The 24,800-nt window shown below is 46.9% G+C and overlaps 1 protein-coding gene across 1 annotated transcript in view; it reads left to right on the top strand.

Moving 5' to 3' along the window:
- Window positions 1–24,522, top strand: part of MCPH1 (microcephalin 1) — a 113,540-nt gene extending 89,018 nt beyond the window's left edge. Inside the window, exons 13-14 of the mRNA XM_083493894.1 lie at window positions 22,315–22,552; window positions 23,669–24,522. Of these exons, the coding sequence (XP_083350020.1) occupies window positions 22,315–22,552; window positions 23,669–23,727 (297 nt within the window). The 3' untranslated portion in view covers window positions 23,728–24,522. The remainder of the gene's footprint in view (window positions 1–22,314; window positions 22,553–23,668) is intronic.
- Window positions 24,523–24,800: the final 278 nt, after the last annotated feature.

Genomic DNA, 24,800 nt, shown 5'->3' with positions numbered 1-24,800 from the left:
TACCTGAAGGAGCATCTCTACCCCCCATTGTTCAGCCCGAACACTGAGGTCCAGCTCCAAGGGCCTTCTGGCGGTTCCCTCACTGCAAGAAGTAAGGTTACAGGGAACCAGGCAGAGGGCCTTCTCGGTAGTGGCGCCAGCCCTATGGAACACCCGCCCATCAGATGTCAAGGAAATACCGTATTTTTCGCCCTATAGGACGCACTTTTTCCCCTCCAAAAATGAACGGGAAATGTGTGTGCGTCCTATGGGGCGAATGCAGGCTTTCCCGGGCTTCCTGCAGCTCTGCGCCACCCTCCGGATCCCGGCGCGAAGCCACGGGGGGCTCCGGAGGGTGGCGCGGAGCTGCCTGCGCTCCAGGGCTTCTTGCAGCTCCGCACCACCCTCCCGATCCCGGCGCGAAGCCGCGCGGGGCTCTGGAGGGTGGCTGCCTGTGCTCCAGGGCTTCCTGCAGCTCTGCGCCACCCTCTGGATCCTGGCGCGAAGCCGCGCGGGGCTCCGGAAGGTGGCGCAGAGCTGCCTGTGCTCCAGGGCTTCCTGCAGCTCTGCGCCACCCTCTGGATCCTGGCGCGAAGCCACACGGGGCTCCGGAGGGTAGCGCAGAGCTGCCTGCATTCTGAAGCCTGGTGCACGCTGAAGAGCACCCCCGGGCTTCTCTCACCTCTCCGCAAGCCTGGGGAGACCGGCGCAGCTCCCTAGGCTTGCAGATAGCAGATTGTTCTGGGGGCTGGGGTCGGGGGAAGCTTGGGCTTCCCCCACGCCTGCCCCGTGCCTGGAGAGGGGAAAAAACTTTTTTCTTTATCCCCCCCCCCCCAAATTAGGTGCATCCTATGGGGCGGTGCTTCCTATGGGGCGAAAAATACGGTAAACAACTATCTCACTTTTAGAAGACATCTGAAGGCAGCCCTGTTTAGGACAGTTTTTAATGTTTGATGTTTTATCATGTTTTTAATATTCTGTTGGGTGGGGTATAAATAATACATTATTATTATTATTATTATTATCATCATCATCACTATTTCTGGGCTCATGCCCAACTGAGCCACGATGCACCAGCACAATAGATAACTATTTCATTGATGAGTAAAGACAATTACATTAGTCTATAAACTACCAATTTTATTTTTGTGAGGTCTGAATTATTGCTGGTCTCTCATACATGCATGTGTGAACATGGGCGTGTAGTACTTTGAACCCCCAAGAGTTAAGTCTTGTAGCTCAAATCTAAACTCTCAGCTATTAATTCTGTTGTCTGTGCACAATTCTATTAGAATCACAATATGGTAACAATAAACAATATTATTTAGCAGGAACGGTTTGGGTGAACACTGCAGGGTAGCTGGAATGTACCAAATAGGCCACAGCAGGGAATGTCATGGTATTTGACCCAGTGTGAATGCAGCTGTTTCTGTGATGGGTATAGGACTCCTGGCAAAGGCTTTGCGCGCTCTCACTCTCTGTTTTGGTCTGTTTCAAATAATTTTTTATATTACAAGAAAGAATGATAGAAAGGGCAATGGCTGTTGGCCTGATCTCTCTTTGTTTATCGGAATGGAAAGTTACAGAAACATTTCCCAAACAGTTCTGACCTCATTCCAGTTTTTATGTATGTACAGAAAGTCACGAGGAGTGTAAATGTGAATTAATACCATTTCTGTTGGATGCAGAGAACTGATAACTTTTATGGTCAATTAATATGTGAGAAGCTTATTAAGCCTTGTGAACTGCAGTTCTCACTGCAACTACTTCGACACTTTGTCCAGAGGGTCGGCCACAAGTCAGTGTGACCTTCAGCAGACCCTCCAAGTGACCCTATTTTCCAGGAATGGTCCTGGATTTACAGAAGCCATCCCAGTTTCTGATCCTAGAATGTCCCTCTTTTCCTTAGAACGTCCCTACTTTCATCAGAGAAGTGTTGGGGGGTATGGTAAAGGTAATGGTAAAGGTACCCCTGCCCGTACGGGCCAGTCTTGACAGGCTCTAGGGTTGTGCGCTCATCTCACTCTAGAGGCCGGGAGCCAGCGCTGTCCGCAGACACTTCCGGGTCACGTGGCCAGCGTGACAAACTGCATCTGGTGAGCCAGCGCAGCACACGGAATGCCGTTTACCTTCCCGCTATTAAGCGGTCCCTATTTATCTACTTGCACCTGAGGGTGCTTTCGAACTGCTAGGTTGGCAGGTGCTGGGACCGAGCAACGGGAGCGCACCCCTCCGCGGGGATTTGAACCGCCGACCTTTCGATCGGCAAGTCCTAGGCGCTGAGGCTTTAACCCACAGCGCCACCTGCGTCCCGGGGGGGGTATGGTAGGACGTCCCTATTTTTGTTGGACAAATGTTGGAGAGGACACCTTTATTTTCACCAGAGAAATGTTGGAGGGTATGCCTTAGCCTCCCCAAAGGGTTAGCCAACCCTAGGCTAGAGAAATCTATACAGGTCAGAATCAGCCACATTATCAGCATGCTGGGCCCTGTGTACCTGTGGAATGCTATTCCATTTAGCTTTTAAAAAGTCAGATTTTCAGAACTGGGAGGGGGAATTCCAGAAGCCGAACATGGGGGGGAAAGGGGGGGAGGGTTTTTTGTTCATGACATTGTACAGGTGGCCCATAAAAAGTGTGTGAACAAAGTACATGCGCAGCACTGAATCAAGCTGAAGGGCTGCACCACCATTCATAAAAAGTAAAGGTGTGGGAAACCACATAGATGCAAGGTTCATATTTTAATATTTTCAAGTATAAAATATCTGAACAAATAAGGAATGATATGTGATTAAATCCCAGTGCATTTTGAGTATCACACTTCTTCAGCTGAGGAAGAAGGCTTGGCCAGGATCCAACCCATTATATTTAGCAGGGACAGTTTGGGTGAACACCGCAGGGAAGCTGGAAAGTACCAAAGAGGCCACAGCAGGAAATGTCATGGTATTCGACCCACGGCAAATGCAGCTAATTCTGAGATGGGTCTTTTGTTGGCTAAGCCATTGCTCCTTCTTTGTCTGTTTGAAATATTGTTATTATTTTAATTCTAGAAGCCCAAAAGAGTGATGGAAGGGGTAACTGGCATGAGTTCTTGGTGTATATTGGAACAGTAAGCAAAAAAAAAAAAAGTTTCTCAGCCAGCCCAAAAGTAGACTCATTTCTATCTCATTTCAGTTTTTATGTTTTCTGGAAAGTAAGCTTTAGTGAAATCCATATGGGGAATATAAATATTAATTATTGGTGTGTGCATTGAATTCAGAAAACTTAAACCTTGTAAGTTATGGCTAGTTAATGTATGAAAAGATGAGGTCCATGAAAAAAAGGGGGGGATAGTCAGGTTTCATATCAGGTATGTTGATTTATTGAGAAAAGAAGAAGCACTAAGTTAGACAAACTCCAAACTCCTTCAACCTGCTACGCCCACTACCTCCCAGTGAATGACCCTCCGGAACATTAGGGAAAGTGATGAGGGGTGGGGTTGCATCAGCATCATTTTTTTTCCCTCTCCTCAAAAAACATCATGCTCAAAGCGGCTTGAAACAAAGAAGCAAAGAATACATCTCAAGATCAACCATCGCAAGAACCATTTCATAATGGCTTGCTGAAACTGCAACATAACAGCAAATATAACATCCAAAAACAACATTTCAGTACTATAAATATAACAAGATTACACTGGCAACATTATACCTCCTGGCAACAAGGAAAAATAACAAGGGAGCTTGACACCTTGCTTTCGTCTTGGTCCTGGAAACACCTGTCCCTTGATGTTGCTCACAGTCCTTCTCCAGCAGCAGCTTCTTAGAAGACTTCCAAAAAGAAGACTTCCAAAAGCAGGGGGTGGGGTAGCTGGGAACACCCCTCCAAAGATGTTGCAGGAAGAAGGGGGAATCTGCAGAAAATCATTTTTCCCCTCCTTCCTCCAGCAGCAGCCTTCGCTGCATCTCAATCCCTTCGGTGAATGCAAAGAGCTGTTCGTCATCATCATCATCATCATCATCATAATTTATGCCCCGCCCACTCTGGGCAGCTTCCCAAAAGATATTAAAATACTGTGTTACATCAAACATTAAAAGCTTCCCTAAAGAGGGCTGCCTTCAGATGTCTTCTAAAAAGTCTGGTAGTTGTTGTTCTCTTTGACATCTGGTGGGAGGGCGTTCCACAGGGAGGGCGTCACTACCGAGAAGGCCCTTTGCCTGGTTCCCTGTAACTTGGCTTCTCGCAGTGAGGGAACTGCCAGAAGGCCCTCGGAGCTGGACCTCAGTGTCCGGGTAGAACGATGGGGGTGGAGACGCTCCTTTAGATATACTGGACCAAGGCCGTTTAGGGCTTTAAAGGTCAGCACCAACACTTTGAATTGTGCTCGGAAACGTACTGTTTCAGTTTTGCCGAAGATGAGCCTCATACCAGCCCGTTGTCTTTGAGGAGGTGTCGGATAATAGGCAAATCTTGTCTTGAATTGTTTTGTTCTTCAATGGCCGTTTTACACATGTGGGTCCCCACTTAAGTACTGCAGTCATTGGCAAAGAAGCATGTTTGAGCTCATCTCTCCAGCTCGGCCTGATGAGCACATAATAATAGATAACTCTTTACTGGCAAGTAGCAATTAAAAAGTTGATAATATATATGCATGTGTAACATGAATTCTTCTTCACTTGACTGTGGGTTACGTCCCAAGCTTTGAATTGTGTGAGATCTGAATTTTTGGCCCATCTCATATTTTGAACCAATGCAAGTTAAAAACATAAGAAGAATAGAATTGTAGAGTTGGAAGGGACTCTTGAGGATCATCTGCTCGAAGCCCCTGCAATGAAGGAATATGCAGCTGCCCCCCATACGGGGACCGAACCTGCAGCCTTGGCATGATCAGCACCACGCTCTAACCAACTGAGCTATCCAGAACACTGCTACATCACACCAAAGGCCCATCTAGTCCAGCATGCTGCTGTTCTTATAGTGTGCAAGCAGAAGGTGGTGGAAGCCAGCCTGAAAGCAGGCCTTGAGCACAACAACGCCCTCCCCATTTTCGGTTCCCCAGCAACTAGTGTCCAGAGACTTACTGCCTCCAACAGAGCAGCTAGTAGCCTTTGAATCTCCATTAATTTCTCTAAACTCACGTATGCTTGTAAAAGTCTTTCGTAGATTAGGTTCAATTCCAAAGACATCCACCTGAAAGTGTGTTTAGGATTGCAGCCTTAGCTTGTATTTGGAATACAATAATGCTGTAGTTAAATCAACTGCAATTCACTGTTTGTGTAACTTTACGCATCAGTCTGAGAAATGACCCTTCTTTACTTTGATTTTTTTAAATTTTACATGTAAATGAAAGGAACTTGACATTACCTTCAAATGTCAAAGCAGTATGCGTTAAAGCTTCTGATACAAAATGTGTGAATATGAGTGTTTATCTTTTGGGTTGAATCCTGGTTCCTTGGTTCTTTTAATAGCCTATATTCCACAATTTACTGCTGCTTTAGATAAACAGCTGGAGAAACAGACCTTCAGAGCTTACTATTTATAGTTGTCTTAAATCTTACAAGAGAAAAACCGTAGTTCGTTAGTGTTAGGCAGCTGTTTAGGAATCTTTATTGGCTCTTCCTTATCATTCATTTATAGTAGTATATCTAGCAATAAAAATGATCATAAATCTGCTTTGAATATTATGCGGACAAAATTGATCCCCCCCCCTTAAGATGTTAGTACTGTTTTATATGGAAGGGAGAACTGCTGAATATTTAGACTAGAAATCTGCCTCACGCTATAAATGTTCGCATATCTGTTGGACACTCACAAGTTTTGAATGGACAGAATTTCAGCTGTGAGTCTCTAGAGAATTTTCCCCCAGAAACTTATATGTTAAAATTCTAGACGCAAAGCTAACTTGCACTCCTTGTTCTACACACGAAGGGGGTTATTCTGTGGCAATTAATTATTCCTGTTGTTTCTGCAAGGTGCACAGAGATGTTTTCCAGCCCAAGACAGGAAGAACATTCAACAAATGCCTCTTCTCACTCATTGGCGATAAACAATGCAATAATGATAATGAATTTGCTGCCTCCTTCTGCCCAGCGGTGTTCTAATGTCCTATGTGAAGAGACATGTGCACAAACCAATAACAGCGCTCTTTATTTCTTCCCAAAGAGTATATAGCCCTATCTATATGCAGTTATTATTATCATTAATTTAATTTCTTGAGTCTGCCCTACACCCTGAGGTCCCAGGGCAGCTTACAACAAATTAAAATACAAAGAATTCCATTTCTAAGGCTGCTCATATAAGGTCTGCTACCTATCAGTTTCAGGCGGTGACAAATTTTGTATTCTTAGCTGATTATTTTCCCTCCCCCATTTCCTAACATGCTTCCCACCCATAGTTAGCTAGTATGAGGACCACTCATTTTCATTTGCTTGCCTTTTCACGGCTCCCAGCATTTGCAGAAAGCAGATTTATCTTTCCGTTTGGCATGCTTATTAACATGGACAGGATTCCTGTGCCTGGCAGGGGCTTTGCCTAATAAACAAGGGAGCAGCTCTTGGGTGTGTTCAGCACATATCTTCTCTGCATTGTGGGGCATGTGGAGACGTGGATCAGCCCAGTCCATTCAAATGAATGGGCAAGCCATCTGTGCTTGAAACAGTAAATTGGATTTGATAAAAACAGTACAGGGGGCAGTCCTTTTGCATGCATCAATTGACGCATGGCCGCTGACGTGTAGGTCCTTTTGAACCTGGAAGAGGGTGGAATGGAGAGGGCGAAACGGGGTGGAACTGGGGCAAAGCAGGCTTGTGCGCACTCTGTCAACATGTGCGAGGGCCAGGAATGGAACCCCCAGTCAAAATGGTTCTCGGCCTATACAGTGGTACCTCTGGTTGCGAATGGGATCCGTTCCGGAGGCCCGTTCACAACATGAAAAGAGTGCAACCCGCAGCAGCGCGTCTGCGCACGCGCGGGTTGCTGTTCTGCACTTCTGCACATGTGCGTGATGTCATTTTGTGCTTCTGCGCATGCGTGAGCGGAAAAACCTGGAAGTAACTGTCAGGGGTTTAGGAGCAGAGGCACGGGCAAGGGAGGAAACAGAGAGCGAAGGGGAGGAGGCAGAAGAAAAGATGAGTGATGACGACGACCCGAGATCTCCTAGTCTTTCCAGTGAATCAGAGGATTCACAGAAAGGAGCACCAGTGGCCAGGGCAAGGGGGGAGTCTAGGGGGGCACCCCAGGAAGATAGAGCCAGAGGGGACTCAGGGGGGAGCAGCTGGAAATCGGGACCAGCGTCACCGCCAGGGAGCAGGGAAGAGGAAGGGAGCCAGGGGGGAAGCGCTGGCAGCTCACCACAGGAGGGAGGGCATGAGTCAGGAGTGGCCACACCTCCATCGGGGAGCGAAGAAACGGTTAAGAGGAAAGTGGAAGGTTGGGCGCGCGCGCCAAGTTCAAATGCAGAGGAAGGCGGCGCAGTAAGCAGCCCCGAAAGGGAGCCAGGTCCTAAAGCCCGGCGCAAGGAGGCAGGAGGGTCCGGGTCAGCGTCAGAAGAATCCCGGAAGGAAGAAACCCCGGGGGGTAGAGGGACCCAGAGGAGGACAGTCAGGCGGAAAAGGTGGAGCAAGGCGAGGATATTAAGTTGGTGCACACGGGGCGGAGACTCAGACGGAGCTTCGCCGATCTAGCTACTAGACGTAGAGTTGCGCGCAGCAGCGTGAGAATGGAAACTGTAATTCAATAAAGACTTTTACTTAATGATCGCTGGCTAGCGTGATCCTCTGTGAGCTAGGATCTTCAAGCAGCTCTGACAGTAAGCTCCGTCTCACGATTGTGGGCATCTACAGCCTCGAGGAGGGGAGAGAAACAGGTGCCTACTAGCGAGCTCACGAACGGCAGACGACATGACGGCTGAGCAGCAGATAGAGGAACTCAGAAAAGCAGTGGCACAACTGAATGCCGAAGCTCTCGCATCCAGGAAGAGAGAGGAGGAGGCAGCTGCCGCCTGCAGGGATCTCCAGGTCAGGTTAGACGTGCTGACAAAGCAGACACCCCGGCAGGAGGGAATTGGGTTGGCGAGACGGACAGGCGGGCTGGTCTCTCACTTCGATGGGAACCTGCAACAGTATCCCAACTTTAGAGCCGACGTACTGTGCGCACTGCAACTGCTGCATAAAGACTTTAGAGATGAGCAAGAGAGAGTGGGATTCATCATGTCCCATTTGCATGGGGATGCTAAAGCATGGCTACGCAATTTATGGAGAGATAAGGATCCGGTGCTCCAGAATGCAGATGCCTTTATTAAAGCGATGGATGGGTGTTTTTTATCAAGTATTGACGTGGATCTTGCACGGAAGGAGGTGCATGGGCTGAGACAAGGGAGGGCCAGCGTCAGGCAGTATCATGCCCGCTTTTTCGCCTTGGTCAGTGCCCTGGAATGGGACAGAGATTCGGCTCCTGTAAGAGACCTCTTTTGGGAGGGGCTGCACAACTCGATTAAAGATGAGATCGCGAGGGGGGAGAGACCCCGAACCACCCAGGAGGTCGTTCAGAGGGCACTGGCAGTGGGGGTGAGGCTGGAAGAACGTCCGTGGAGCAGGGACGAAGGGCGTGGAGGGCGCGAACCAGCCAGGGGCCCCTCCTTCCTTCCCAGAGAAGCAGCGCGGGCGCAATCCACGCCTCCGCCAGGAGGAGGAGCCGAACCTATGGAGGTTGGAGGTGCAAGGGCTCAGTCAGCAACCAGAGCCCTAGCACCGGCAGCAGTGAAAGCGAAGCCTCCTAGAGGGAACAGGAAGTGTTACGTCTGTGAGGAGCCAGGGCATATGGCAAAAGAGTGTCCCCAGAGGCTCCACAAGCTTACTGCAGCCTCGGCAATGGTGACTGCAGCAACGCAGCAAGGAGGACCACAGCAGGGAAACGACGCAGTCTGGCTGGAGGAAGAGGCCCTGGGGCCCAGCCAGACGTGTTAGTGACGCAGTCCCCAGAGGTTTTACAGCCCGTGAACCCCCTCCCGCCCAAACCAGTGGTGAGGCTCACCGCATCTCTCCAGCTGCCCAATGGAATCACCATTGACGTGCCCATCACAGTTGACTCGGGCAGCAACGCGGACTTTATAGGGCAGGACTTTGTCGACAAGCACGCTATACAGTTGCTGCCGGCCACACTGCCCCTGCAGGTTGTCACGGTGGATGGCAGGGAGTTGCTAGGGGGGCAAGTGGTGAAGCAGACGCCGCCCATGGCGATGCGACTTGGAAATCACAAAGAAATCATCAGCTTCAATGTCACTCAACTATCGGATACGCCCATTGTATTGGGAATGAGTTGGCTGGACAAGCACAGCCCAACGCTGGCTTGGTACCAGAGGCAGCTGATCTTCGGCTCTTCCTTTTGTGCTGAACACTGCATCGTGCCCCGGCAGGAAGGAGAGGAAGAGGAGTCACAGCTGCTGCTAGGCACGCTGCAAGCGATTCCCCACAAGTACGCAGAATTTTTGGAAGTTTTCTGCGAGAAGGAGGCGGACAGGCTGCCCCCTCACAGACCATATGAGTGCAAGATTGACCTACTGCCGGGGGTGGCGCTGCCTAAGGGGAAACTGTATTCCATGTCAGAGGACGAGCTGCAGGAACTCAAACAGTTCATAGATCATAATTTGGAGCGCGGTTTCATCCGAGAGTCCAAGGCAGCGGGGGGCAGTCCAGTATTCTTTGTTAAAAAGCGAGACACGCCCCAAAAAAGACTGGTCGTGGACTATCGCATTTTAAACAATGGGACCAAGCCGTCGGACTTCCCCATGCCCCGAATCGACGACCTCCTGGCGAAGGTGCGGAAGGGAAAAGTGTTCACCAAGTTAGACCTGCGAGGGGCGTACAACCTCATTCGTATGCGGGAGGGGGATGAGTGGAAGACGGCCATGTTCACGCCACTGGGTACCTACGAATACAGAGTTATGCCCTTTGGATTGCAAAATGGCTCCCACATTTTTCAAGCTTTCATGCATCACGTGTTGGCGGGACTTCTCTACAAGACGTGCGTCTGTTTCTTAGATGACATCCTGATCTTTTCGGAATCGCAGCAGGAGCATGACAGACACGTCAAGGAAGTGCTGACCAGACTAAAGCAACATAGGCTCTACGCCAAGCTGGAGAAGTGCCAATTTGACGTAACGGAGGTGGATTTTCTGGGCTACAAGTTGTCTGACAAGGGGCTCGCCATGGACAGCGCCAAGGTTCGCGCGGTATTGGATTGGAAGAGTCCACGCAACCGGAAGGAGGTCCAGAGGTTTGTCGGCTTTGCGAACTTCTATCGCAAGTTTATCAAGGGCTTCGCTATGCAGACAGCGGCCATCACAGACACGCTTAGCTCCAAGAAAAAGAAGTTCGTTTGGACAGAGGAGGCGGAGCAGTCCTTTCAGGCACTCAAGCGTCTCTTCGCGTCGGAAGAGCAGCTGCTTCACGTCAACCCCAGCAGGCCGATGAGGGTGGAGACAGACGCCTCGGACAGAGCCGTGGGGGCGGTCCTGCTGCAAAAGGACCAGCAGGGGGTGTGGCGACCGGCAGCGTTTTACTCCAGGAAGCTCAGCAAGTCCGAGCAGAACTACACCATCTGGGACAGGGAGTTGCTGGCCATTCATGCAGCGTTCAAAGCGTGGAGGCACTTCCTGATCGGCGCCAAGCACACGGTGCAGGTTTGCACGGACCACAAGAATCTGGAGCACTGGCGCACGGCACAGTTCCTAAACCAGAGGCAGATACGTTGGGCTGAGTTTTTTGCGAACTTCGACTTCCGCATAGAGTATGTCCCGGGGGACACTAACATCATGGCAGACGCCCTCTCCCGTAAGCCACAGTATCTGGAGGACGCAACGCCAGCGGCCGCCATGCACATCTTCGCACCAACGGTATGGGCGTGCGCCGCGGCCACCGTGGACCTGGAGGCGGTGCGACGGGCGTTGCAGGATGACTCCTTCGCGCAAGCAAAGATGGCAGAGGTGCAAAGGGGCACGGCTGCGGCCGACGGTTTCCAGCTACGAGATGGATTGCTCATCCGTAAAGGGGCCATCTACGTGCCGGGAGACGACCTTCGCGCCAAGGTGCTGCAGCAGCTGCACGACGCGCCCACGGCCGGGCACTTTGGCAAGGAGAAGACGGTGGAATTAGTAGCCAGGGATTTCTGGTGGCCTGGAATGAGAGGGGAGGTCGCAGACTACGTGGCGAGGTGTGACACCTGCCAGAGGGCCAAACCAGTGCACAAACCGCCGGCCGGACTGTTGGAACCGCTGCAAACTCCGGTCGAACCTTGGTAAAGGGTGGCCCTGGACTTTGTCACGGATCTGCCCAGCTCGAGGGGCAAGACGGCAGTGCTGGTGGTGGTGGACCTGTTTTCCAAGATGGCGCATTTCATTCCGTGTGCTAAGGTGGCCACGGCGGAGCAAACCGCCAAACTGTTCATAGACCACGTGTTCAAGGTTCACGGTCTGCCACGGTCTATTCTGTCCGACCAGGGGCGGCAGTTCATCTCGAATTTCTGGCAGAAGCTGATGGGCTTCCTGAACGTCAAGATCAACCTGGCGTCGGCGAGACACCCGCAGACCAACGGGCAAGCGGAGCGGGTCAATGCCATCATGCAGCAGTACCTGAGATGTTATGCAAATCAACAGCCTGTGACGTGGGTGGATTACCTGCCGCTTGCCGAGTTCGCCTACAACAACACGAAGCACGTGTCCACGGGGGTCACGCCGTTCTTCGCCAACAACGGGAGGCACCCCAGAACCTTACCGGGACTGGAAAGAATGGGGGAGGGGGAGCCGCAGACAGCAGATGCGTTCGCGTCGGAGCTGCAGGAAGTCCACGATCAGCTGAGGCGCCACCTGGAGCTGGCCAAGCACGCATACAAGGTACAAGCGGACAAGCACAGAAGGGTTGGCGAAGAGCTCCACGTGGGAGACTGGGTCTGGTTAGCAGCCCACGCAGTGCCGGCCAGGTCGTTGGCCAAGAAGAAACTAGGGCATAAACAACTGGGGCCCTACCAAGTCGAAGAGCAGGTCAACCCGGTAGCTTTCAGACTGGCACTTCCGGAGGGTTCCAGAATGCATCCGGTATTCCACAGATCGGTGCTCACTCCCTACAAGGCACCGCACAGGTTCCAGGAACCCGGAACGGCGCCGAGTCCGGTCAGAGACAGAACAGGGCACGCGGGAGTGGCACAGAAGGAGCGCATCAACGAAGTCACGGAGATTTTGGACTCCAGATGGGGGGAAGAGGGGGTAGAATACTTTCTCGCCAAGGAGGGCACCCCGGCCAGTGCGAACAGCTGGGTGCCGGGCTACGCCTTGGACGAACCTCTCCTCAAAGACGAGTTTCATGCCCTCTTCCCCCATAGACCTATGCCAGCAGACTTTTTCGACGACTGGCTTTTCACGCCCACGCTTTCGGCCAGCACTTTCCGGGGGTTCGACTCGGACGAGGACCCGACACAAGACGTCCGTTCCCCGGAGGGGTCACCCTCGGGATCTGCATCAGAACCCTCGTATTGGTGGGACGATAGACCAGAGGAGCAGTTCCGCAGAAGGTGGCTGGAAGGCCCAGGACGAGCAACGCCGCCAGGAGGAAGTGAGGGAGAGACGGACATGGACGTTTTCGGGGACGACCCTGGTTTCGAGCACGGCGGCACAGAGATGGAAGCGGAGGTGACCGTTGTCGACGAGAGCAGGGAGGAAGACCCGCGAGACTTCAGATGGAGGCCCGCCACGGGAAGCGACCGATATCCGACGTTCGTCCCTTTGCAACAGCAGCCCCCAGCTCCAGCACCGGAAGGAGGGGAGGGGGGAATGGGGGACTTCGAGGGGGGGATGGATGTCAGGGGTTTAGGAGCAGAGGCACGGGCAAGGGAGGAAACAGAGAGTGAAGGGGAGGAGGCAGAAGAAAAGATGAGTGATGACGACGACCCGAGATCTCCTAGTCTTTCCAGTGAATCAGAGGATTCACAGAAAGGAGCACCAGTGGCCAGGGCAAGGGGGGAGTCTAGGGGGGCACCCCAGGAAGATAGAGCCAGAGGGGACTCAGGGGGGAGCAGCTGGAAATCGGGACCAGCGTCACCGCCAGGGAGCAGGGAAGAGGAAGGGAGCCAGGGGGGAAGCGCTGGCAGCTCACCACAGGAGGGAGGGCATGAGTCAGGAGTGGCCACACCTCCATCGGGGAGCGAAGAAACGGTTAAGAGGAAAGTGGAAGGTTGGGCGCGCGCGCCAAGTTCAAATGCAGAGGAAGGCGGCGCAGTAAGCAGCCCCGAAAGGGAGCCAGGTCCTAAAGCCCGGTGCAAGGAGGCAGGAGGGTCCGGGTCAGCGTCAGAAGAATCCCGGAAGGAAGAAACCCCGGGGGGTAGAGGGACCCAGAGGAGGACAGTCAGGCGGAAAAGGTGGAGCAAGGCGAGGATATTAAGTTGGTGCACACGGGGCGGAGACTCAGACGGAGCTTCGCCGATCTAGCTACTAGACGTAGAGTTGCGCGCAGCAGCGTGAGAATGGAAACTGTAATTCAATAAAGACTTTTACTTAATGATCGCTGGCTAGCGTGATCCTCTGTGAGCTAGGATCTTCAAGCAGCTCTGACAGTAACCCTTTCCAGTACTTCCGGGTCGCCGCGGGACGTAACCTGAAAGAACATAACATGAAGCGGACATAACATGAGGTATGACTGTACAGTGGTACCTCGGGTTAAGAACTTAATTCATTCTGGAGGTCTGTTCTTAACCTGAAACTGTTCTTAACCTGGGGTACCACTTTAGCTAATGGGGCCTCCCGCTGCCACTGCGCCACCAGAGCATGAGTTCTGTTCACATCCTGAAGCAAAGTTCTTAACCCGAGGTATTATTTCTGGGTTAGCAGAGTCTGTAACCTGAAGCGTCTGTAACCTGAGGTACCGCTGTACTAGTTTTGCCATATTTTGAAAAGCTTCTACTTTTAGCTATAGATCTCTAGGACGACTCTCATTCTACACACCCATGAAAGAGAGAGCATGTCCTGCAAAAAGAGGACATATGGCAAACCAAACTAGCTCAAACAGTGTAACATTCACTCAAATTCAGATGCTTGAAGGCTCCAATGCTACAGACACATATCTTAAAGTACACCTTTGTCAGTGTCCCTACAGTGGGACTTGCTTCTTAATAAATACGTGTAGGGCGATTGCTTTTATAGCCAATTATTTTATTTTATTTTCCCCTGCTGTGTTATCATTTGACTTCAGAAAAAACACATATTTAAACACACATTTAAACCAGCAGTGTTTTGGTTCCTGAATGTGGTAGATTGTAAAATTCAAAACAAAGATATTTGCACATGCTTCCTTGCTTTATGTTTTCAGGTGTTATCTTTTAAAAAAAAGTTAGATTGCTGGGCTTGATATCTTCTTCTTTCATCTACTGATGGTAGGGAAGTGTGTGAGAAAGCTGCTCCTGAGGGAGAAAAAGCTTGTGATTCCCTAAAACCACCCATCTCGCCTTACTCCTGAAAGGGATTCAAAGATCTTGCGTTGTACTAGATCACCTATTAGGAGTGTTCGCGTGTTACATTCAACAATAGTTGAACTGTGCAAATCAACAAGTATGCACTCTTTCACACAAAATGTGAACATTTGTAGAAATGAGTGCAACATGTGAATAAGCTGGTGGTTTTGTAGCAGTAGCAGTAGCAGTAGCGGTTGCAATTGCATTCCCTGTAGCTTTGCTTTTAAAAGAATGTGCCCCCATCTGCCACTTAAACCTAAAAGGAAAGTGACAATTTGTTCATACATAATGATTGCAATGTTATTTTTTTAATATACTCTACCTTGTATCCCTCCCCCTGCCCAGTTTCTGGTTAAAATGACTGACTATAGATCACTCACTCTCTTCCCTTTGGACTCTTCCACTCATCCTCTCAGTATGTTGTTTGTTTCCCCCATGCACCCCCTTTCCTTTCCTTCCTTCCCCTCTGTCTATTGTTTCCCACCTGCTGTGATTTACATCGGTTTGTGTCCCGTGGTATCCTACTGCTGATGCAAGCTTATTTCATTGAGTGGAGGCTTCCATCAGTGGAACAGGGAAGGCTGTGATTTTTGCCAATCTACCCTCCACCTGCCACTAATGCTTTCCCAAAGGGCCATCAAACCCTCTGAAATGGTGGTGCAGAGGGAGAAGGAATCAAACGAAAATCACCTCCATCCCTGTGTATGGGTTCCCCCTCCTTCGGTCTTGTTAAGTTTTTTGATGGTGTGAGAACAGTCTTTAATGTCCCGAGAATGTTGGGAGGAGGCAAAGCCCCCCCCCCACACACACACAGCTCCCTTAATCAGTTGTGGAGGAGAATGCTGGTTACCTTCTTTGATGTTGGACATTGTTTTGAGAAAGTGGGGCATTGGGAGGGGGGTGGCTAATGGATGATCTGCACGTCGCCAGTCTTGGAAGCCACACTGGCTATCTATAAAATTGGACGGTTTGGGCAGAGTTTCTTTGAAGCTCGCGCACGGACTGATCAGCCGCAGGGCCATGCAAACTGAGGCTACCTGGGGGAGTCGCTTTGCTGCTTCTTGAGGGCTTGCTTCAATCTTCTCACTCGCTTGTGTATTTTATATCGCTTCTGAACCACCATGCCTTTGGCAAGACACCCCGGTCTGTTGGTGGAGACCCCTGCTGCCTCTAAGAGCTTCCTATCAACAGGTTGCTAAAGGCTTTTGTCAACATGTGATGAAAGATACCCCTTGGAGCAAAGACCAGTATATGGCCTACTCAGTTCTGTAAGTCAGTGTATCGCATTTCTGGTGCTGAATAATAAACGGTGTTATAAAGTGTTCTGGGAGCATCTCTGCCTACCTAAAACAGAGGTAGCCTATGCCATTGCCTCCCAATGTTGTGGAATGCTGTCACCCACCATGACTAATGCTCAGGGATGATAGGAGTTAAAGTTCACAACATCTGCAGGGCGCCATGTTGGCTACACCTATTCTAGACCATCCATATGGCAAAAGTCATTTTCTCTTCAAATTCAATAAGAGAATTCGCCAGTGCAGTGTTCTTTCAGATGTTTGCTACGTCTGTGATGAATGATGCTTGTTTTTCTGGGCTCTTTAATTAGAGTGTTTCTACATTTGCCAAAGAAAATGTTGGAAGGCAGACAAAAACTGAAAATTATTGATGTAATAGCTTATTTGTAAAGGAAACTGAACTTGTTTGGTATTTTATTGAAACAGGAAGTTCAGCAATCCGTCCGCAGGACTAACAAAAAATTCTCAGGTGCTGGTTGAGTCATCTGTTGTTGAGCGTAATCACATTCTCCCCTGATTTGCTTTTAAAGTTCAGTGCAGTTTTTTAAGGAAGGAAATTAAGCGTGGATTTGTAAATCTGTCTTCTAAGAGCTGCCAGCTGAAATAATTCGGCACTGTAAGCACCATGTTGTATGGATTTCTGCTAGACCTTTCTGTTTTAATACATGCCAGGATTCTACAGGTTTTCAAGGTTTTTTTTGGGGGGGTGGAATTGCAAAGAATGCAAGGATTGGCTTTAAACTAGACGTCGAACTTGAAGTTTGAAGCTGGTTCTTAATCCTTTGCCAAAACTCATGTTTATTCATGTTGACCTTGATGCCATTGTTTCCCAACAGCCTCCAGTATTGAAAGACCTGCTCTCATTTGTTGCATGTCACTGTAGATGTAGTTTTAGCAAGAACACCTTTATTCAGAGAAGTAGCTGAATGACTTCAGCCTTTAGCTTGGAATCTGAAAACTTAAGGAAGGTGAACCTATGGTGGCTAAGGCCATCCTAAAGCATGAAAAAGTGGGGTATGGAGGTTTTTAAAAAGTTATTTGTAGATTCCCAAGAGGATGGTGTTCCCTTCCCATCACTTATTCTAACATTTGCAGCACAAATGATGCCTGAAATAAAAAGAAAATGTTTGGCACACTATGAGGTACTGTTACGCGTCTTAATGGCATCTCAGCTAAAATTAAAGAATAAAGAATGTACCCGGACTGTGCTTTTAATAATTGTAGTTTGTTTTAGATAGAACAGAAGGTCTAGCATAATGCGTATTTTTGGTTAATAAAACAAAGTGCAGCTCTTAATGTAGTATTCCATTTATGATGAACTTTGGGAAAGAAATCTTTGAGGAGCATGTTTGCCAGGCTTTCGCTTTCAGCAAACTCTCTGATAACTGTTATTATTGGAATAAAGCTCTTTCAGTTTCAGTGCACCACAGTAATAAACAAACATACAAATATTGTGCGGTAAGGCAACACTGAAAAGACCAAAAAAAAAGGTTTCTTCATTAGAGAGAAGCTCCCTCGCAATCGCCATACGAATTCTGAATTCATATATAGCTTTTAGAAAATCACTTTCAACTAGAATATAGGCACACGTACTTCCTTCTGGTAGAAATTGTATTGCTATGCAGGAAAAAGTGATTCAGACATTTTCAATATGAAATTGAAAATTTGCCAGACAATAGATTCATCTGCCAAACACTTTCGCAGAGTGTTCCCACTGGAAGGTTGTATTTCAGACAATTATCGAAATTAACTTTTCTTATCAGTGTGTGAGAGTATTAAGGCTTATCTTGCAACATGCAGTGGAAAGGCACATTTTAGTTAAATTGTCCATGCTCTAGTTTGTTCTCCCTCCCCTTTCTTCTAGGGCATGGAACATACTTGAATGATACAAACAAAGAGAAGCAATAACTAAGGGGGAAATACACTTAATATAGCACATTAGTTTTCAACTGGGAATGGACAAATGGTGGAACAGCACTCTTGTCTTCCCTTAATTTCTTATTTGTGAATTTAGCCTGTATACACCATGACTCAAGACTTTATTAAGTATTATAATGGATGCTGAAGTAATCTCACAGCTTTGCATTCTAGAACTGTAATATGTGAGTTACTTAATATGATCTGGATGTGCAAGAGAGTGGCGGGCCTTTTTGAAAGAACCTGTAAAAGGGTAAAAGAGTATTGTTATGTACTGAAGTTCTCACCCTGGGCCAGCAGGGGGATACTGTAGATAGTTTTCACTCAGGTCCGCATATGCAAATAAGGAATTGAAAGTGACGTTCAGTGATTGGATAGTTACAGAAAGTTGTTACTGTTGCTTTTGTAGTGGAGCTACAATTTCAATGAATTGAAAAAAAATGTTTAAAAGCACCTTTCCAAAAACAAAAACAAAAAACCAGAGTCCTTTTTATTGGTGATAACTCAGATGGAAATTTCCAGGTGTCAAAAAAGGTTATTTATGTATGCCACTATGGTGGCCCATGTTTTGTTAGCCCTAGAATGGAAAATGAGCGAGGTTCCAACCAAAGAAGAATGGCAACTTAAACCGATGAAATACGTGCAGCTTGCGGATCTAACTTACAGAATAAGAGAACAAGAAGAACATTTGTTTAAAGAATATAGGAAAATGTTTATTGAATATATGGGGGGAAATTGTGTACATTTGAAAACGTGGGCAGCATTAAGATAAATTCTACAGTGTAAATAAGTTTTGATGGAATACTGAATGGTTTAGTTTATATAAAATGTGCAGGGATTTATGCAATGCAAAATGAACCATGGAAAGAGAAGAAGGGGAGTCACTGATACTTTAAGGTTGTTAAAATGAATACTCTAAATTGTAAAACAGAAAATTTAATGAAAATTATACACACACACACACAGAGACAGAGTGGTGGGCCTTTTTGTATTGGACTCATTTGGGAACGTCTTACCAACCCAAGTTCGTAAAAGACACTCCTTCTCACCAAGGATACCTGTGGCTTCAGTAACCGAGCTAAATCCAGATACACCCTCACATTGCGCATTTGCTTCTTCGGGGAGAGCGCAACCCTATCCAGGGAACTGGGAACCACTCACCCCTGAGCCTCCATTTTGCCAGGATTCAGTATTTTTGCCTACATCCACCCCAGCAAGTTCTGGCTGAAACACTACTCTGGAGTTAGTGTTGCAGGAGGAGGGTAGACTGGAAAAAATCACATGGTTTGATGGGGCATTGGAAACGTCAAAGTGTCCAGCAAGCAACTCACAGAGAAGGTCTCTGAAGCAGTGGCGTAGCGTGGGGGGTGCAGGGGGGCCGGCCGCACCGGGCGCAACTGTCGGTATCTTCAGCTCACAGGCAGAGGTACCTGGCCTCCCCCGAGGCAATTGAGCGAGATACTGTGCTTACCGTCCGTCTGCGACCTCGGCAGGGGGCGCAAATCCATGGGTTAGGGGGCGCAAATTACTTGCCTTGCCCCGGGTGCTGACAACCCACGCTACGCCACTGCTCTGAAGTATCCCATCTTACTTTCTGTCTTTCTTGTAATTTGTGCTGGCCTTCATCATGCATGTAAAACATGCACAATAATAATTTTGGGTGTCATACATAGAATATCATACAAACAAAAAGTTGGCCCGGTTTTCAGTCCGTGGATATGCTACTGAAAATGATGCTATTTCACAAGTTACTTCCCTGGTCACTGATAGCACATAGGAATGACCACCAGACAGGGATGTTACAAGTTGAAAGAGGGTTGGTGGTGGTGGTTGTTTTCAAAATTATAAACTTAGGTATGTATGGGCAAGTGGACTAGTAACTTCCATGGGCATTTAATTTTGCATGTGCTTTTTTGAACGTGGGTGGAGGGCACCACACAGGAAACTTTTCTTTTCTGGATTTTCAATTTTTTAAATATGGCAACCCTAGCAAACCTACTCTTGTTGATGTCACCTTTTCAGGTGTTCATAGTAGGTGCAATATGGGAAAGGGAGCCTCATGCCCTGACCTACAGGTATTCATTAACATGTGTGTGAGAGTTCTCACAGCTAGAAGAATGGAAGTAGTTTAAAACACTATCCTAAACTCATATATATATATATATATATATATATATATATATATATATATATATTACTTGATTGCTGTTCCATTGATTTAATGGAGCAAGGAAGCATACATTTTTATTGCTTTTAAATGTGAACAATTTCTGTAGAAACTGAAGTGCAGTGTCTCTTTCAAAGAATCTGATTGCCAATTCCAGTTTCAAATGGACAACTCGCTCCATAGGCTCTGTTCATAATCTCAGCACTAGCCATCCCAGCTGTGCAGCATGTAAGTATTTAAATGTACAACAGCCCTTGACATCATGGTTTAGAACTTTTCCTCTCTGGCATTTCCTGATTTTACGTCTTTATTGTGAAACATAAAATAGAAGCCATTTCTTTTTCCTTGTTCAATTTCCTTGTCTACTCGAGTACATTGCCAGTACCACTGGAACCACTGTGAAAACAAAATGACTTTTTGTTACGACCACAACAAATAAAAGCTTTCAGGAACAATGCTGAACAAGCCGGAATACAGCAGGCCCTTTAAATCATGTCCTCCAAAATGTGTAAAACAGCAGGATTACAAAGCAAGTTACATTGTGTGTATGTTCTTTCTAACAAACTCTGGCTCTTGCTGGCTTTTAACATAAACAGAGCTTGTCACTTCTAATCAGTGTCAGGTTAGAAGCTTTAGCGCCACAAAAGCGATGGGACAATTTTAGCACAATCTGGTTTGATTATTAATTTTAGATAAAGCAAAGCTAGATTAATGTCTCTTGCAGATCGTTTTATTTCTCTTGGATTTTGCTGATTAGCCTAAATGTCTCTAAAGGCAGAGAAACGCTATTTCGTATAATTGAAAAGTGTATAAATTGCATTTATCCTGAGGAGGTTCTAACATTTAAAAGAGTGTGTACGTTATCCATGTTAACGTAAATGTTTAACCCAGGGTTGGAAAACCTGTGACTCTCCAGGTGTTTTTGAATTTCAGCTCCCAACACCAGCAGCAGCCACCAACCATCACAACATCTGGAGGGCTACCCCGTTAACCGTTTAACCAAGTCACTTTGTATTTTCACGAATAAACATTTTTCACTTTTGTTAAAGTCGTTGTAGAGACCTCCCTTTGGCAACTTGGTGCCCGCCAGAAGTTTTGGGCTGCTCATTAGGCCATAACTCTCATTAGGCTAAGCCAGCATGGCTGATGCCTGAAAGGGTGGAATAGATTTAGTGCATACATCACTCTATCAATATCTTAACCACAGCTTCAAGATCAGACTCACGTGCCTTCTCTGTATCCTCTCTCTGGTATGAATTCCAACTCCCTTCCCAGCCTGTAGCTCACTATAATACGTGCACTGGTACTAGCCATGGTTTATATACTAACAAGTATTCCCAGTATAGTATCTCAGGGCATTATGCATGGTTCTCTGCCTCTTTTTCAAAATATAGTCCGGCCCCCCACAAGGTCTGAGGGACAGTGGACCGGCCCCCTGCTGAAAAAGTTTGCTGACCCCTGACTAACACATTAGCTCCATCCACCTAAGGAATTTGTTAGCATTTGTGTTGTATTTGCATTGCAAATGTATTTCACAAAGAATAAATGGTATTGGGGAAGAAGGTGGCAGTTGGTTATTCTCTTGGTTGATTCTTTGACTCAGAACCTGGGAGTGTGGCGACTTCGACACTGCCTGGAGGTTTGTGAGGAGAGGCAAGCTGTGGATTAATAACTTGTACACAGTTGGGATGGAGTTTTGAAAACAAAAAGGACTAAACCCTCTCTTGGGTCCAAGGGAGAGAAACACATTGTATTCATTCATGTGTGTGTGTGTGTGTGTGTGTGTGTGTGAATGAAGAATACTTGTTGCTCAACTGTTGCCAACCTACAAGTAAAGATTTATCTTCAAGTCTTGTGTAAGGTATCTATTTTATCACAAATAAAATAGAATTCACCTTTCATGCCACACTAAATCTGTTGGCCTGGGATTCAGTTTATCCAAAGCCCACCCTCCTCCCCCAGCACTTTCCTAGACTGGATCCCTTAACTAACCAGCCTAAAGCAGGTTTTTGGGAAAGTGGTAGATCATTCGCTGCTTAACTCTCCACCCTCCGCTTCACTTAGGAATGTTCTGTACGGCCACAATCCTATCTTACCTGGGGGTAAAATTCATCAAGTGCAGGGGAATATACTCCTGAGCAAACACATATTGTACTTATTTATTTATTTATTTATTTTAAAAGGGGGCATTTTGGTTCATTTAAATATCGCTGTGTGTAAAATATTTTTTTTAAAAATGGGTTGGTTAATATCAATGTTGTCCTGACTTTGTTTTCTAAAAATTATAGAGCCCTCTATCAATGTCCTATGGATCTCTTCTAGTCTTAGGTATGAGACTTTGGTATATAACTATCACACTTATATCTCGGTTAGCTTTAACTCTAAGACTCTGCATTGGTAGACTTCATGTGCACGTGAGCTGTTATGCACAAAATTCAATTTCTAAAGAGTGCATCAGAATAGCTCCTTTTTTCTCTTCAAACAGATCTGCAGATTTCAGCGCTACCTTCCAAATAGAGAAGTTCACCAGAAACTCTTTTCAAATCATCCTGCAATGTTCATATCTCCTGCTAGTCAACCACCCTATAAGAAACTATGTGAGCTGGTACAGCTTTGTGGGGGGAAAGTGTGCAAAACTCCCCGTCAGGCTAAAATCTGCATTGGAGAATACAGGCTTAGAAATAATATGGACATACAGTGTTTATCCGAAAAATGGATTCTAGGTAAGTGATCTGATTATTACTTTTTAACATAAAACCATAGCTGTGTGTGCACTTAAACGTAAGCAAATCTGCACCTCATCCACTCCCAGGTTAACATGCCAGTATACAATACACACATAGAGCTGTCTCACAAAACTAGTTCTTCCTATGCACAAGAAATGATGATCCCTGCTCATCAATCGCACACAAGTCGTCCATAATTTAAGGGAAATGTGAATGTGTGAACTTGACAGTGCATAGATATTGCTTTTCTTATTTCAATATCCATAGTCAAACACCTTCCATTTTCTTTGTGCATAAAAATTCCTCTGACTATATCCACATAACACTTCAGCCCACAACGACATTTCCCCATCTGATCACACATGTGTGTGTGGCAAAGAAGAAGCCATGCCTGCTGGCACTTAGGAAAAACTGACTGTGTGACCCAACTGCTGCTATTTGAACTGCCTACCAGTCTAGTTGGGATGCGGGTGGCGCTGTGGTCTAAACCACAGAGCCTAGGGCTTGCTGATCAGAAGGTTGGTGGTTCGAATCCCCGTGATGGGTTGAACTCCTGTTGTTTGGTCCCAGCTCCTGCCCACCTAGCAGTTCGAAAGCACGTCAAGGTGCAAGGTAAACGCCGTTTCCATGTGCTGCTCCGGTTCGCCAGAAGCGGCTTAGTCATGCTGGCCACATGACCCGGAAGCTGTCTTCGGACAAACGCCAGCTCCCTTGGCCTATAGAGTGAGATGAACGCACAACCCCAGAGTCGTCTGCGACTGTACCTAACTTTCAGGGGTACCTTTACCTTTAACTTACCAGTCTAGCTGCATTACTGAGCCTGCCTATCCCTACGCATTTATGTGCATGGAAATTCTGAGTGGGCCTTACACTGTTCCACTTTCTTCTCAGTGTGTATAAAAGAATATTCAGAGTGAGGAATCCTACAGTTATCTGAATGCAGGCTCTCCTTTTAGCTCAGTCTTGAACCTACTAGGCCAGGTGGGTTCAACATCCAGGCTGAAAGGTGATTCTCCCATTCGGTGTGCAAATAGATCTCCCAGTTTAGTGTCTGCTTCTATGCAAATCTGTTGGTCCGCTCTAAATAATATCCTTCATTTCCCATCCCCACAGATTCAGTCACACAGAACAAGATCTGTCCGCCTGAAAACTACAAATTTCAGAGTAAGTAAACAACACCAGAATCTTTGGACTTCATCTAGCAAATCGAGCAATAAATACTTCACACTTCATAAATGTAATGAAACATGCTTACTTTTTTTAAAAAAAAATGCAAGAACCTTCAACGTTGAAGTGGCAAAGGACATCTAAGCCCTACACTCAGTCTGTCCAAAGATATGTGAATGAGCATCACACAGATGTAAAGCCAAACAGCAATGTGGTTTCACAACCACGTTAGCGTCACAAACGCTACAGTGGGCTGCAAATAGATACTTTTGTTTATGAAATCAAAGCCTATAAAACATGAAGACGGGGTAGATGAATTTCTAACTTTGCCAATATTTTTGCTCTTTATGCATATACAATTTTATTTGCTCCTTTCATACAAATGGCAATAGAAGACTCTCTGGAAACGAGGAACCACCTTTTACAGACAAGCATATGAACCCCTTTATTAGGAAACTTGCTGCCAAGACAGCAATATATCATGGACTGAAATAGAAATAAATAAAAAGTGGCATGTGAACACATGGTTCCCAGTAAAGAGCAGAATATGATATCAAAAATTATTCTTAAAAGTTTGTGTATCATGATCTCCTAGCCCTCTCATAAATGTTTTATGCACAAAAACCTGTCATCACTAATTTATGTAACCCAACATACCAAATTGATTTTCTCATAAGTTGTCTTGAAATGAAATTTCAAGTCATGTACAGTGCAACCTCCTGGGACAAATGTTCATTTTTATTAGGTGCATATGTAACAGACTTTACAGTGGGAGAATAAAGATATTTACAACAAACGTATTTAAATGACGGAGACTGGTCGTCTTTGCTTTAAAAAGACATTTTCTACTCACTCAATAGCTCTGTCAGGTTTTATGCGTGCAGCTTCTTTGTTAAACAGCTCTGATTTTAGCCAAATGCAGGAACATTTGACAAATTGGGAGTCACCAGAGTTTACACTGTTGGCACATGAGTGAAGAGCTTTTCTAATATATATGCAGTGGTACCCCGGGTTAAGAACTTAATTTGTTCTGGAGGTCCGTTCTTAACCTGAAACTGTTCTTAACCCGAGGTACCAC

This window comes from Podarcis liolepis (assembly GCF_965112155.1).
Source record: "Podarcis liolepis genome assembly, chromosome: 3".
NCBI lineage: Eukaryota > Metazoa > Chordata > Lepidosauria > Squamata > Lacertidae > Podarcis > Podarcis liolepis.
This window is presented reverse-complemented; position numbering and strand designations above follow the sequence as displayed.